Source organism: Halyomorpha halys, unplaced genomic scaffold, assembly GCF_000696795.3.
Source record: "Halyomorpha halys isolate HHAL.00 unplaced genomic scaffold, Hhal_1.1 Scaffold1691.1, whole genome shotgun sequence".
In the NCBI taxonomy this organism is placed as follows: Eukaryota; Metazoa; Arthropoda; class Insecta; order Hemiptera; family Pentatomidae; genus Halyomorpha; species Halyomorpha halys.
The window spans coordinates 79,810-97,002 of NW_027111225.1; the positions used below are offsets into that span (position 1 = coordinate 79,810).

Here is a 17,193-nt window from a genome sequence, read left to right on the forward strand (position 1 = left end):
GTGAGGTATTATCAAATGCTCCCTCTATGTCCATAGAAATAGTAGTTCTCATGATGTTCGACAAAATGAATTCATAAAATCTAGCTGCTTAAACAAAAATTTTGATTTATGAAAATATATCTCAGTAACCATAGGACATACAGATGTCAGTCAGCACTCAAATTAAGGCTAGTTAAATGTAGCTTATAACAAATATCTTCGAAGGAGTACTACTCTTTTTTTAATATTTGACAAAAGAAATTCACAAACTGTTAGTTCTAGTAATTTGGAGATACTGTTTTTTCAAAATAAATTCATTAACTACTGATTTCTCATTGCATTTCTTATGAAATGTTGCTTTTTAAAAAACTATATCTTGAGAACTATTGATCGTAAATAACTCTATTAGGTCTCATATTATGGCAAATTGACTCTTCTTTAAATGATGTTTTATTAGGTTTTCTAGTGTTGTTGATAGTTATAAAGATAAGGAGCACTGAAAAAAAAATTAATTTTTTTTAATGTTTTGAAACAGCCGCAATTTTATATTCCCTCTACCTTTACTTGGCAGACACATCAATTTTGACTAGTAATTATACATAATTTTCATTTAAGTAATAAAAAATTGGGTGAAATCACTGCCTTTTTTCCCCCGGCTCATTCGGATTTCATTTTTGAGAGTCCAACAACTTAGCAATATAAATAAGTTTTGAGTTTTGATAAGGAAAAAATCTCAATAGATCAGATATTTTAAGGCATATACATTTCTTTTATTTCTTTTTTCTCATTGAATGTTTTTTCTTTAATTTAAGTTTAACATTAAGTTTGTTGACATCTAAATTTAGTTCATTTTAATGCACATAATTTTGGACCATGAAGGTTCACTGTTAGTATTTTTTTCTCATTTTCAGAAAAACTCAATTAATCACAGGATAATTGTGGCAACAATTTTATAAATTAAAAAAAAAGTTTGAGAACCACTGCTATAGTCTCAATCGAAAAATCAGAGCAATTGAAGCCTATGGCTAAAAAGGCCATTAAGATTTTCTTTTAACATCAGAAGAATCTTTTGATGTTAAAAGAAAATCTGAAAAGAGTAAAGCTCAAAGCTGCTGAGAGTATTCAGGAAAAACTTCAGGAATGTATACAAAGAAATAAATGTTTAGCGTTTGCAGTTATATTTACAGGAAGATACAATACATTGTTAGTATGATGGAAACTAAACTTCAGAGAATTAATGAAGACAACAATAGTGGTGTATCTACCCTTGTAGTGGGTGATCTATGAGATGCTTTAATTACAGTGATTTTATGACCGATTCTCGCAGAAATTATAGTCAAAACCTCTGTACTGAAAGTTATGAAGATGACTTCTGGAGATGATGCGGTAATGTTAAACCATAGTATCCACATTGAAGAAAAGGTGTTAGCGGTGTTCAATGACTGTCTGGATAGGGGACACTTTCCAAGAAGCTGGAAAATTACTGAGGTCAAGCTCATTTACAAAGGAGATAAGGATAAGCAGTTAGCCAAGTCTTATAGGCCCATATGCCCCCTCCCCATAATAAGCAAAGTGTTAGAAACCATGATGGTCATGAGCCTACAACCAGTCTTCTCTAGAGCTAGCCATCCATGCCAGTACGGATCCACTAAAGACAGAGGAACCGCAGACGCCTTGCTGAGAAGTATGTTATGCTCCTCCTGTTTGATATATCTTCCGCCTTTGATAGTGTGTGGTGGCCGAGTGTACTCCAGCAATTGCAAAAATATGAAACCCCGAGCAACTTGTACCACCTCTTAAGGAGTTACCTTGAGAACAGAACAGTAAATGTACGAGGAAACTTCTGTGAAATAGAAGATACCATGAAAAGAGGTTGCCCACAGAGCTCTGTCCTTGGTCCTGCTCTGTGGAAATTGGTCTTTGACGGGTTGTTGGGGGTGCCACAGCTTATGTAAATGACCTTGCCGTATTAATAGCATCAAACAGCAGAGCCAGATTAAAAGATGAAGCTGGTCAGTGCGCCAACCTGATAGGATCCTGGTGTGAGAAGAAGAAGAAGTTGAAGATGGCTGCTGCCAAGACTTAAGCCATACACTTATGGGCTACGACAGACAGGGCGTAAGGCTTGAGAGAAAGTTCAATCTGATACCTCATTTAGACTACATGAGAAGTAGGGTAGCCCTTGCTCTTAATGGACTCAATCGTATTGGGAGTGCATTTTGGGGCCTCAGATACCTAGTAACATTTACCATCTATAAAGGAGTATTTGTGGGTATCTTGCATCCCCAGCAAGGAGTAGATATCTCTTGAAATAGCAGAAGAGAAAGTTGGCAACAATAGAGAGGATAGCTCTGCTGCGAGTCACTCGAGTACACAGAACAATGTCTCATGAGGCGGTACAGGTATTAGCTGGAGGAGTGCATATTGATCTTCTCCAGCAGGAAGACAATTATCGACACAAGATAAAGAGGGAAGGTCTGGCGGATTTACCCGAGAACATCCAAGCGAATATTGGAGAAAACCCTAACAGATGGAAGAGGATCCTTTGAGAAGAAACCTTGCAAGAATGGAACCGACGGTGGGTGGATTGCTCAAAAGGGGCTACCCTAAGGAAGTACTTTCCTACCCTTGGTTCACACCTAGAATCAATGTGGGTCCTCCCTGATTACTGGGTCTCACAGTTCCTCACGGGACATGGGGGTTTCCGTGCTAAGCTCACCACACATGGCATAAACATCGATCATCTATGCCCAATTTGTTAGGTTCCAGAGACCGACAAGCACGTCGTACTTGCCTGTACCGCCTATGAAGCACTGAGAGCCAAGATGAGGGAAACAGGACTCAATGTTTTGACGGAGAGCGATCTTCCTGAGCTGATGAAGAAAGAAAACTACCCGCACAACAAGACCTTTGTGTACGGGTAGAAAGAAGCTGTGGGCTCTACTCACTTCTCCCTGGGTAGGAGAGAATAAGCTACACCAGAAAGGCCTCTGTAGAAGAGCAAGATATATTTTTTAGCAAGAACAAGTTGTGTGCACAACTATGTAAATGTTTGTCATATGCAGCAATGAGTTGTACCCACTGCTGCGAACACCCGTATTATCTAAAAGGCAGGGTAGGGTGATAAATAAATAAAAAATGACTTCTGGAGAAAATATGTACCCTCAATGCCATTAACCTAATGCTTGGTGTCCTTAGGGAACAGTAACTACTAGGAAGTGAAGGCATATACTGCAGCTGGGACCTTCGGCTTCAGCTATGACTTTTGAGGTGTTCACATGTATAAGCAGGAGGAATAAAGATGCAGCTAGTAAAAAGTACTTTAATGTAAATTTTAGAAATTAAATTCTTTTTAGAAAAAAAAATGAGAATGTAAGAGTTTCTGAAAGTTATATCACTTGCATTCATTAGCATTCTGATATTTCATGTGCACTCAAAAGATTGAATTTTATAGCAAAACAATATACATAGCTAACATATGAATTGTTAAATCCCAATTAATCTACAGTAAAACTTTTAACATTGTTTACATTAGAAGTTATAATACCAATCACTATTTTGAGTCATGCCAAAGCTTTTTCAACCACTCTAAGCGTTTGAAACAAATTCAGATAAATCATTAAAAGTTTTGGAATACTTACATGTATCATTAAAAATTTGATTTCAAGTTGCACATTTAAAGCAATTTAAATAATTAATCATAGCTTAAATATGAAACAGTAAAAACAGTACTTGCGAAGTGCTGAATACAGAACCCTTCATAAGTTGAAGTAGTAAAGAGAAAAAACAATTTTTTTTTTTTAACAGTATACAATATTTTGTAAAATAGTTCTTACCTTACATCTTTCTTGCTCAGTAACTAGTAAATCCATATGGAAGCAGAGGACCTACTACTATATTAAATGTGTTTACATTTAAAAAGTACTTCAAATTTGTTTTGTTTTTTAGTAATAGAAACTTTATTAGATTTACAACATTTTAGTTTAAAATGTACCTCACAATGAAGTTTATTTTGTTTCAATTTCATTTAATTGTTGAGTTAATTTTTTTGTTTAGTCCATAATAGATGAAAGACTTCATTCAAAATAGAAATAAAAAAAAAAAATAAATCCCTCATACACTAAATATAGACATTCTAAAAATAATTTAAAACAAAATCAAGGTAAGTAGTTGGCTTAGTACTTTGATTAATCAAAGCTCACTTAATTGACATAAAATCTACATCTTGTGCTAATCTAGTAAATCTTACCAATTAACTTATAGCTCCTAATTACATATTAAGTCATAAGTTACATGCAGATAAAAGATTTTGCTAGAAAAATGAATAAGTAAATGGAATATTTAATAAATATGGAATAATATTTGGCAACGATAAAAATAATTTAAGAATACTAATTCTATAGATTAATGGATATTTATTCTTCATTATATTATTAGGGATGAGACCCCCTCAATTCAACATTTTTTCTATCATGAACTTTGGTAATAAATAATTTAATAAGCCTCATTTAAGACTTTTCCCCTTTTCAAACTGGTCTACCAGCATAATAATAATAATTAGATTTTTCTTTTGAATTGTAAAATAAAAATTTTAAAAGTGCAATTTATATTTGCATACATATATATACATACAGAGCTTAGGCACCCCTGAAACATACTCCTCCTAATAAGGATGAAGCAGGGTTCAGTACCTCAGTCCCATGATTCAATTTTCACCCTCATTACTAATATTGGCACAATTGAGGTAAAACGTATGAGAGCGGGACTTGAGCTCCAATACGTGTAGAAGGTTTAAATGAAAATAGTGTTAGTAATAGGTAAATAACTAAACACTTTAATACAAAGTAAAGATTGTTAGATAAATATATCAATGAATTTAATTAAAAAACATTATTTACAAATTAAAAAAAAAATAAAAACATATATTACTCATAGTGAATAAGCACTGAGCTATGTGCCAAGATATTGCTACTTTGTTTTAATAATTTAACATCTGACAAAAGAAGTTTTGGTTTTATATTAGATTGAACCTATTTCAAAGATAGTATTGTTGACTGCGGTTACTTACTATACTAATTTTGTCCTTCAGACTGTTATAGTACCATAGATTTTACTGTATACATATCTATACAGTAAAATCTATGGAATACATCAAACTATTAAAGCAGAACAACAATTTATCTAAACTACTAAACATTTAAAAATAGAGATATTATATATTAATATAAAAAAAGAAAGGACAGGAAAATAATAATTTTTTTGTATTATTTATATAAATATAACATTGCATCATACAATCAGTTTATTATACAATCATGAATTTGGCATAAAATAATAAACAAAATTTACAATATATTGCATAAATATTTGTTTTTATGATATGTACATGTATATCTTGGAAAAGCACTACAGAATGATATTTTTCTATTTTTCTTTTGCATGGAAATTTGCAATAATTTATACTACATAGAGGGGAAAAAAGGAAGCCAGATTTTTAACATTTTACTTATTAAATTTATTTTTAGTTTAACTTCAATAACTAAAAATGTTAGTAACTATAAAAACAAAATATGGAGATTAACAAATTTTTTAAACAAAAAGGTAAGTAGAATTGACCAAAAAACTTTCTGAGATATTTTCCAAGATAATTGAGGAGCAGTGATGGATAAATCTAAATAAGCAAACATCAATCACTGCTCCAGTAAAATTTGCATGTAATATATATATATATATATATATGTACACAAGGAAATCTATATATATATGCACAAGGAAATCTGAATATATGATGAATCTAATACACATGGAAATGATTTCTCAGAAAAATATCTTGAAAAGAGGATTTTTCATAATTCAAGGGAATTTAATTAATATAAATACTAAAGCAACCATACTTTAAAAATCTGCTTAATAACAATATTTTTCCTAACCTTCATTTGTAATACCACAGTTCATTAATAAAGATTATATTATATATCTAGAAAACACACAATTTTTTAAAACAGTAATTGTTAAGTATATAGATAGTAAACTTCATTAGTAATGCAGCACACAGAATGATAAAAAAATATTTCTAAATGTAATTCTGACAAAAAAAATAAATGTATACCAACTATTATTTAATCTTTCATAATTATTAATAATATACAGAATATATTATGATATTTCAGAAATTGTTCAATGATATACTCAAGCTATTTAAGATTATAAAATAGTTATTGGTTTAAAACAATAGTCAATGGACCACCAGACAAAATCAAATCTCTTCCACATTGTTTTATTATTATTTCCATTTTTTAAATCCCACATTTCTAGATTTTTTTTTATTTCATCAACGATTCAGATAATTAAAAACAATAATAAGAAAATAAGAACAACTCCGACTCCTTTCATTCCAGTAGGGAGTGCTAAGAAAAATTAGTGTACACCCGTTGCATGTCTAAAAACCGAACGTGTACATCGGACCTGTCTCTCGGGGTTATTCCAGATGATCATATGAAATTATTCACAAAGCTAAACTTGAGCTTAAAAAAAATCATAACCAAGCTAAAAAAGCCCAAAAGGTCTAATTGACGGAACCCCTTCCAATCACCCCACCACTAACAATACATTAATGGGGACCAATATTATAAAAGATGTAGCAAACAATTTTTTGTGTATGAATTAGATAACGTAATATAATTGGATAATGAGCGGTAAGAAAATGTCGTGTTAGTGGACAAATCAGATATTTTAATTTTAAAAAGGCTTATAATTATTGTGAGATGGCAACACTGCATGGGCAACACTGACGATCGAGAGCGGAGAGAAGGTTTTTGTTTTTGGATGGGTGATGATAATAGTGCGAGTGTGTATAATTGTTCCAGTTTGGTGGAAGGTGTATTCATTGTATTTTTGCGTATATGACTGAATAAACTCTTATTGACTTCTGAGTTGTGAAGGACCTTTTCTTTTATGATTGAAATTATTGTCTAACTCAATAATGTAAGTGTATTTAAGCTAATATAATATTGAGATATAATGGTATTGTTCATTCTCCATCTCTATAAGTTTTTCCGTTAAAAATACTATTAGCCTCTTACATTTTGGCGTCAGATGTAGGGTTAATAACTATTTGAAAAAAATATATATATACAGGAATAAATAACTGGAAAAAAAGCAACGATGAGTGAAGAACAATTAAAAAGAGAGATAGAGGAGTTGAGGGTGCAATTAATACTGGAGAAACAGGGTGCTGAAATCGCCCAGTTAAAATTGGACGAACTCAAATTTTCTTTGGAGGAGTCAACTCGGTTACCTGTAATCCGGGATCGCTTATACACTAAGGAAATTCCAGAGTGGTCGGGTGAAAATATCAAGCCTGGCGATGCTGAAATTTATTTAGAAAGATTTGAAAGGATAGCTTGTCGGAGTGGTAGGCACGACGAGGAAAGGAAGGAGGTACCCTTGTCAAAGATAAAAGGACCCGCGGAGAGATATCTACACATCCATGGAAGCGAGTTCCGGGCATGCAGAGATAGGAAGGAAGTCTTTAAAAAAAGGTTCTCAAAGGGAAGAGACCTACTAGCGGACATGAGGACGCTATTAAAGCTGAAAAGAAAAGGGAGGACTATCCCACTTATCCCGACCGGTGTGAGGAAGGGGTGTTCTGGCGTTCACAGTTGACGACTTGCCTACAGAGAAACAACGAGAAGGCGCCAGGGCGGTGATGCGCACAGTGGTATTAGGTATGTTCCAGTTGGGAACCGAGACCCCTATTCGGCGATTATTAAAGATTTAGGATGTTAATACCCTAGAAGATGCGGTGGTGATGGCAGAGCGGATGTCATCTGAGGTTGAAGTAGGAGAGCTGAAAGGTATTAGACAAATTAAGGCCGAAGAAGAAGACGGACCGGGTTGCTCCTGTCTCCGAAGAGGAGAACGGCTGGTATGGAGGCACCAGAGTCCCCAACGGTCTGTAGAGTCACTCCTAGGGGTGGCTGCAGAAATCAGAGAGCGCTGAGCGTAGTGATCGGGTCCCGTTACGAAGTGTTCTATATCACGAGCAGAAGGACAGCTTGGCGGGTAAAGGGAATCCCAGCCCTAAATGTGGTGAATGGGGGCATTGGATGCGGGACTGCCAACGATGGATAGCTGATAGTTGTCATAAGTGTGGACAGATAGGCCATCGACTGGAGCTTTGTCCCAGTATAACATGTTTTAACTGCGGGGAGCTTGGTCACATTCGGCGACGGTGTAAAGAGAGGAATCAGGACGAGAAAGCCTTACCGAAAGCGTTAAACAGGATGGGTTCCGAGTGAAGGCCTCAGCCTCAGGAACTGTGACAAAGAGAGGTAGAATTGGGGTGGCACTCTCCGATATAAGGAAGCATGCTCCACTAATAATCGTGATTCGGTTCAATGGACAGCAAAGAAGAGTCTTAGTGGATACCGGGGCTGATATCACCCTTTTAAATGAACCTATTCCAGACGTTCCTATATATTGAATCGCCAGGGAGGAGTACCATCACAGGTATCACCGGAGCACAGAGACCCATTGCTGGAAAGCAGGTGCTAACAATCGGAGTTGGCTCTTCCACGATTGAACACAAAGTGTGGATCACGCCTCTTGAACATGGTGCGAATGGAATCCTGGGGGTGGACGTGTTTAGTAGGATAGCAGCAAACATCTATGTCGGAAACGGGACAGTTCAGGCTGCCCAGTACTCTGTGCAAACATCGTATGATCAAAAGAAGGAGGGGCAGAAACGTACCATTGCGCTGATTAAAGAAAATATTATCGTGCCGCCAAGCGATGAGCTAATCATTCCTGCAAGAATCAAAGGAGAGGTCGAAGGAATGGAAATCCTTATTGAGCCCGTCAACCTGCCAGAGCAGCCAGAGTAGTGGTGGCTCCTAAGAAACGAAATGTGATAGGGAAGTTAGTAGTAGTGAAATAGTATATAGTAATAAGTGAAATAGCAGATCGAGGAGCTTCTCGAGAAAGAGGTGATTCAGCTTTCTATCAGCCCATGGTCAACCCCGAGCATCCAGGAGAGGAAGAAGGCTGCTCCAGGAGAAGATCCCAAGTACAGGTTTTGCACAGATTTTCGAGAACTGAATTGAATGAGAACTGAAGTGACGCGTATAGATACTTATCCGCTGCCGAACATTAATGAAACTTTGGACATGCTAGGGAAAAGTCTTGGTTGGTTTACCATCATAGACTTGACGAGCGGTTACCACCAATAGCCGATTCGCCCAGAGGACTGCGAAAAAACAGGATTTAGCACTACCGAGGGACATTATGAGTATGTGAGATGTGAGGGACCTTCTTTTATGATTGAAATTATTGTCTAACTCAATAATGTAAGTGTATTTAAGATAATATAATATGAGATCTAATGGTATTGTTCATTCTCCATCTCTCATAGTTTTTCCGTTAAAAATACTATTGATTGTAAGTGTTCTGGTAACCATTGTTTCCAAGGATACCGGTTATTTTTTTTATTTAATAATGATTTTGGTTACGTGAGCTCTAAATAACCTAATTGTATCTTTTATCTAAAATAGTCTAACATGTATAAAAAGATAATAAAATAAACTGTTCTATCGTTTAAATTTATAATGGTGAAGCTAATACCAGAGCCACGACAATCAGAACAAGAAAAACCAGAGCCACGACAATCAGAACAACAACAACCAGATCCACGACAATCAGAACAACAACAACCAGAGCCACGACAATCAGAACACCAACAACCAGAGCCACAACAATCAGAACAACAACAACCAGAGCCACGACAATCAGAACAGCAACAACCAGAGCCACAACAATCAGAACAACAACAACCAGAACCACGACAACGACAACAAACAGAAGGAAACCTAGAAAAACTACGACGTTCATTTGCTATAAGTATTATCAACGGGATCGATCTATTTAAGCCTCAGCCATTTTATGAATACCAAAGACGTCTGACTCGAGATGCAAGTGGCGTTTTTGAAGTAAGTAATTGGTTAGTCATTGCATTAGATACATGAGAAATGGTCTTACTAAGTAAAATATCATCAAAAAAATTGTTTTCCCCCCAGATAATATCGAATCCCAATGCTGTACTAAGAAATCAAAAAATGCATTAGGTTGGGATTCAATCATTTTAATTTCATGAAATAGTATCGTAAATTAAAAAAAAACAAAAAAAAAAAAAAAAACATTATGAATACAATTTTATACGTTAAACAATTTTATACGTTTTTTAACGTTTTTAGTGCCGGGACCGATGTGTCGGTACGCATCTTATAGCGCTTTACTATTCCCATTGCAAGAGGAGTCTATCTCGAAATAAAATTATAATACGTTATAAATAGTCTGTTTTTGTTGTTCAATATTATTCATTTTGTTACAAAATATATCAGAAATACAAATTATATACTTTCTAATAAATGGTCTATATAAAGTTGGCTTTTCATATGTGCAAATACTTTTTGTAAGAGAAAACTCAATTTTTATTTTCTTTACGATCATTCACACATTTGTTATTAACATAATTTTCAATGAATATAGAAAAATCATTCATTATTTTGTTCTATATTCCTCCCTAAATGCACTGTTTTTTGAATTATGTAATTTTTGTTTCTTTGTTTTATGATTCTTTTTCTAAACCCTATTAAAATCTAGAAATTCGGTCAGTTGTTTTTGTTTTCACATTGGCACCTCGCCCGGCACTAAAAGTGTTACTAGTTAAACTGGATAGTAAATTAAAAAGAGTTTACTATGCACTTAATAAAAAAAAACAGAACATCCTTAACAAAGTTAAATTATATGAAATTGACTATTATATTTATTTTAATTCACAGATCTTGTAGATCTTAGATTTGCTAAAAAATAAGGTATCCTTACAGTGTATTGCGATAAAACAGGCGCGAAGTTCAATATAAACAGACTGACTGTAGACAACCTTCCGTAGACAACCTCTTATCAGTTAAGAAGACAAACAAAACCGGTTATGAAGTCATATTTACAAACTATTTCGCAAAAATTATGATGAAACCCGAACTGATGATTTGTGGCATTTAAGACTTGAGCACTTAAATCTACTATGCTCACATAAAGTATGTGATCCGTGTCAAAAAGGTAAGGCAGAAAGGAAACCTTTTAATAGAAGATAATATCCACGACTTACACGAATAGGCGAACTTATTTACACAGACATTTGGGGACCTGTCAATGAAAAAACAATGTATGGTGCAAGGTATTACTTGTCAATATTAGATGATTTTTCTCCTTTTACAACAATTTATTTACTTAAAGAAAAATGATGCTGAAGAAAAACTAGTGGATTTTTACAGAATGATGAAGAATAAAGGAGTCAATGTATCAAGAATCCGTTCTGACAGGGATGGAGAATTGCGGTCAAACAAATTGAATGATGTACAGGAATTTACAGCAGGGTATACACCTCAACAGTTTGGAGTTGCGGAGAGGTTGAATTTGACTCTTCCTAATAAAGTCAAAACAATGTTTGTTGATCGTAATTTGCTAAAGTATTTATGGGATGAAGCAGTTCGCACGGCATCATAACAACTCAACCGATCCCCTGCAGTAGCACTGAATGGGCAAACATCTGCATATGTTTCGTCAAATAGAGAGAGAACAAAGAAGAAAATGAAAGGAAAGACACAGAGAATAAAGTATTCTCAGACAGTGAAGAAGAGTTTTACGGATTTGAGGAAGAAAACAGTGATAAAAAGAAAATTAGGCAGAGAAGGAGAAGAGAAATTCCTTCATGTCTAAAATACTTTCATCTGCATACTGCCTTTTGTCTTTTAACACAGGAACAAACTTATGAGGAGGCAGTAAAAAGGGGTTGGATTGATGCTATAAAGAAAGTGTTGGCTGCACATGAGGATTTCAAAACTTGGACTCCTGTTGAAGACAACTCATCCATTTCGAAACCTATTGAGACAAAGTGGGTTGCTACGGACAAAAGTGATGGGACGAAGAAAGGCAGGTTAGTGGCAAAGGGTTTTCAAGCTTATAACATCTTTGACACTTTATATTCTTCGGTCACCAAAGTATTCACAATCAAACTTGCTCTCAGTATGGTATTTCAGCAAGAAAATTGGCATATCAGGCAATTATAGGTACCAACAGCATTTTTGAATGGTGTTTTGGAAAGTAATGTTTATATTTACAAATCAGAGGGAGTGAATGAAAGAAGTGAAATTTTAAAATTAAAACGGGCGCTATATGTGCTCAGAGAAGCTCCAAAATGTTGGAACAAGACCTTTACATCTTATGGAAAAGAGGGATAAGGCCTTCCGGGTTTGGCGACTCTGTAGGTTGTGTGTGCAGTTCTGTCTCGTGGATTGTACGTTAATGTTCACTGTGGTAAGTAAACAAGTTTACATTTTATGAGTGTTATTTCTTTGCCCATGAAACTATATCATTTTCAAAGTTTGTAATAGATCTTCAGCGTTAAAATGAAACAATAATATATGACTGTTTATCGAGTACAGGTTCCATAAAATAAATTAAAAAGCATACTGGTCCTTTTAATAAATAGCTAATTAAAAATATCAATTCATCAAGGGGAATCTCTATAACAAACCGGCAAGAAACAGTACAAGAGATAATGAATTATTATCGGAAGTTATATAAAGACGATACTAAAGCGATAACTAAATACCATCCTAAAATAGTAAAATACCGAGGGCTTGAGCATTCTTGAAGACAATGTAGAAAAAGTTATTGAAGAATTAAAAAAAGCAGCAGACAGTGATAATATACTACATGAGCTTATTAATGAAGGTAAGTTTTGATAAAACCGGTTAGTATCTTTTTAGAGAAAATAATCAATGAAAAGTTAGTCCCTAGCGAATGAAAAGTCAGCAAGATTATAGCTATAAATAAAAAAGGAAAAAAAAGGATAGCTTGGACAATTTTCGCCCGTTTTCATTAACTCGAAGTATTTACAAACTATTTTGCAATATATTAAAAAAACAGATAAACAGAAATTATACATCAGGATCATGATATAGAACAGGCTGGCTTCCGACCCACTTTCAGACAACAGATCAACTCCAATGTATTAATCAGCTCATCGAGAAAAGTAGATAATGTGACAGGCAGGTCTATTTATGTCTTATCAACTGCTTCAAAGCATTCGACTCGATCAGACATAAATATATTTGGGAAACACTGAGTGACTCAGCAGAAAACAAACTTTACATTGGAGTTATTTAGAAACGGAAAAGTATTCCTGGCGTTGGATAGGTGATTGATTACTTGAGGTGATTACTTCGAGGTGGAACGAAGAGTGAAACTAGGCTGACCTCTATCTCCTATACTGTTTATTGTGTTTTAAACAAATTATTCAAAGAATTAAATTGGGAATATCCGTCAATGGGAAAATGTTAAACAAGCTAAGATTTGCGGACAATACAAGTCTAATATCTCAAAACATTAACGGTTTAAGGAGAATGATAGAGGAAATAGTAGACATTAGCAATAAATATGGGCTTAACATAAATACACCGAAAATAAAAATCATGACAAATTCACTAGAAATACTAATTTATTTAGACAATGGTGAGATAGGATATGTAGAGGAATAAATTTACTTAGAGCAGACAATACCATTCAACGGAAATATGAATATGGAACTAGAAAGAAGAATAAAGCTCGGGTAGAGTAAATATTGGTCTCTCCAAAAAGATCTTTAAAAGCAACCTATCACTGAATCTTAAAATCAGAGTCTTGACCACATGTGTGTATCTCGGTTCTCTATGGGGTTCAAACCTGGGCGCTAACAAAAAAACTTGATCTGAGGCTGAATGCCATGCAAATGCAGCTTCTAAGGATTAAACTCGTTTATTAAGAAACGAGAAAAATAAAAAATTATGAGATTCTTCAAAAAGTAAACATTAAAAGTCTAAGGCATGAGGCTGACCGATTGAAATGGAGCTGGGTTGGGCACTTGGTCAGAATGAAAGACGACTGATAGACCAATGGTTGCACGGAGTGGATCCCGAGAGAGGACAGAACGAGTGGGACGAATACAGGTAGAAAAGAGTTATAAAGAATATTTAGTTTTGTGTTTTCCTTTCGGTGTATGGTTGTCAGGAATCTGGTTTGTTATGTATGTTTTGGTATATTTATCTATGTTTTTCTTCTATCCTGCTATAGCCAACTACTATAAATTCCTCCCCATGGGAAAGGCTTTTGTCAATACTGATGCCAATAAAGCTATTATCATTATAATCTTTATCGGTATAAATAAGAAAACTATTAAATATTTAACTGTTTTAGAGAAGTTTAACTAAAGCATTTAGTCTGGGATGGGAAGAACAAATTTTAATAACTAAGATAAATCAATTGTAAAATTTGTTAGTAGCAATATAGTTTTATGTGTTGAGTAAATTGTAAGTACATAATAACAATATTTTAGGAGTCTCCAAGATAAAATTTAATATCAATCTTATGCTTAGCTTTTGAATGCACGACCAAACATTAAAGAGCTAGGGCAGGTTTAAATTGACGAAATTTGCATACTTAGCAAATAATGCGTTATTCTTAAAGTATTTTTTTTTATTTTTCAGTGTCCATATAGCTGTGATCGTTGGTGGTTGTTTCATCTTATAGTAGTGATCATTATACCTTCAGGCGTCTTGGCGTTTTTTATTGTATTTCTTTTGCTGTATTATGAAAATTTACTAAATTTGTAATCAATAAATACAAAAACCAGTTAAATTTAAAATTTATGATATTTACTTATATAGAAAGTTATTAAAAAAATAAAAATAAATTATAGTGACATGCTTAATGTATTACATTACATGTAGCTACAATAAATGCTTAAAAATATGTTTTCATAATTTCATGGTAAGGGCCACTCAAAAAATTACAAGGATTGCAATATCAAACATTAGTAGACCTAATGGCTCCTGGACGATATTTCCTGGTCATAAGTTACAGAGTTAAATTCCGATACATCAGCATCTGCAAAGTCAGTATATCTGAATAGATATATACCCCCTCCGATTGGCCATATCAAGCTATTCTATTCCGCATTCAGTCTCGATGCTATATTCATGTTAGTTCTCATTCTTAGTCTATCCTTAAGTTGTTATAGATATTGTGTACGTCTAATTATTGTAATCATTTATATGCAATAAATCACTTTTTAAAAAGTGTCTGCTGGACTCTGATCATTTAACTGGCGCCTACGGACAGGGACTGCGAAAGTTCGGATTGCTAACTGAGGAGTACTAATTAGCGTGATTACTTATCCCACGTCGAACTTGAGTATTAACTCTTTATTCGCAGAAGAAAGAAGAAAGAAGTATTGTTAAATAGGAGTCTACACTGAATAGAAGAAGCAGAGATTACAGGACGATTTGCGACCAATTTTCTCAAGTGTACTTCAAGCTCTACTTGTAAGTACTCATTATATCTTGTAATTTTAGGGAGGATTAAGAATATTTTAGTTTTACTTTATAATTTCATTATATTTTTCTTGTTTTTCCTTTTATTACCTTAGTTTCTTTCAAAATGCCTGAAATTTCCAAGATAATAACCCCTGAAATTTTAAAATTTATACCTAGATATGAAGGGACATCGTTTAAATTAATACATTTTATCACGGTATGTAAGGATTTATATAATTCATACTGTACTGAAAACATTAGAGAAAGGGAATCAAATCACTGACTTTTATTTGATGCTGCTATGTGCCACTTGCACGGTCCTGCAGAAGCAGTAGCTTTCAATAGCAATTGCATCAATATAATAGATCTATTAAATGCTTTAAAACGAAACTTCGCAGATAATAGAACAATTCCTGATTTAATTGCAGAATTAGCCTTTATGAAATCCCAACCTAGAGAACATCCTATCGAATTTTTAAACAGACTTGACGAAAAAAGAACAACTATTTTAACTAAATATAAAAGAGATGGCATTATAGGAGAAGTACATATAAACATGACACACCAACTAAACGCAACACTAGTTAGAACATTTGTACATGGTGTACATCCCTTATTAGGTTCTCATTTACAATTATTCCAAATACAAGATTTAGACGACGCCAGAAATAAATTAATTAATGATTGTAGTATAATTCTAAATCAACTACATTATAACACCTCATTAGATACAATAAACAAAATCGATTTCAGAAAACATAATAATACACATCCCTTTAAAATACCAAATTTCGATCAAAAGCCACAACAAAATAAACATTTTCAAACACAAAACCAACAACAGAACAATTCATCTCACGATAAACAATTTCCACATAATGTACAAAAATTTAATCAACCTTTCTTTCAACAAAAACCTAATTTTAATAATTATCAATAAAGACCATATTTCAATCAACAATATAAATTCAACAACTATCAATCCAATTTTCAACAACAATATCCCAACACTGTTTCAATGCGAACATTACGATCGAACAAATCAAACCAACCTCAACGACAAATTTCTACCAAACATATGATGTCCCCTTACGAAATTAGACATATCCAAGAAAAACCACAAGAACCTGAAAAAAAAATTCTCGAGTGGACAAACTTACGGGAAAATTTCAATAAACTAACAGAACATTTTTTAGAAGAAAGCCCAAACCCGGAAGAAGACCCCCCTAGTGGTTCGAATTAAATATAATTAATAAATCACTTCCACACTTTATAGATTATAAAAACAGAAAATGATAAATTGACACCGGTTCACTAAAAAATTATATTAATCCATCTGTAGTACCTACTGATAAAATTAAGTATGAAGAAGAATTTATAGTTAAAACTCCTGTAGGAGAAGAAAAAGGTTCTGAATACATATATTTTAATATTGAAAATATTTTTAATGAAAATAAAATTATACATTTTTAATTTTTCTGAAAAGTATGACATATTATTAGGACATGAAACATTAGAGGAATTAAGAGCAGTTGTTCATTATAGGAAAAAGATATTAAAATATAAAAATGGAAATAAAAAAATATTAAGTTACACCAATAAAAAAGAAGAAATTAAATTGGAATCTGGATATAATATAGTTAATTTGCCAATAAAATGTGAAAAAAAGAATGTAGGATTAATTTTTTTTTTTTTTTTTTTTTCTCACTGTGATAGATTTATTTATTGATAGATATTACAATCTGCCACACAGTTGTGGGCAATAGGTAATATCGATAAATGATCTCATACATACTAAAATAAA

General features: G+C 33.6%; 1 protein-coding gene across 1 annotated transcript; it reads left to right on the forward strand.

Moving 5' to 3' along the window:
* Nucleotides 1-9,500: 9,500 nt before the first annotated feature.
* On the forward strand, nt 9,501-14,864 carry LOC106690380 (activating signal cointegrator 1 complex subunit 2 homolog). Its single transcript, XM_014435805.2, has 2 exons — nt 9,501-9,965; nt 14,562-14,864. Exons 1-2 carry the CDS (start codon nt 9,585-9,587, stop codon nt 14,685-14,687), a joined length of 507 nt encoding a protein of 168 aa, XP_014291291.1. The 5' UTR covers nt 9,501-9,584; the 3' UTR covers nt 14,688-14,864.
* The last annotated feature ends 2,329 nt before the right edge of the window (nt 14,865-17,193 follow it).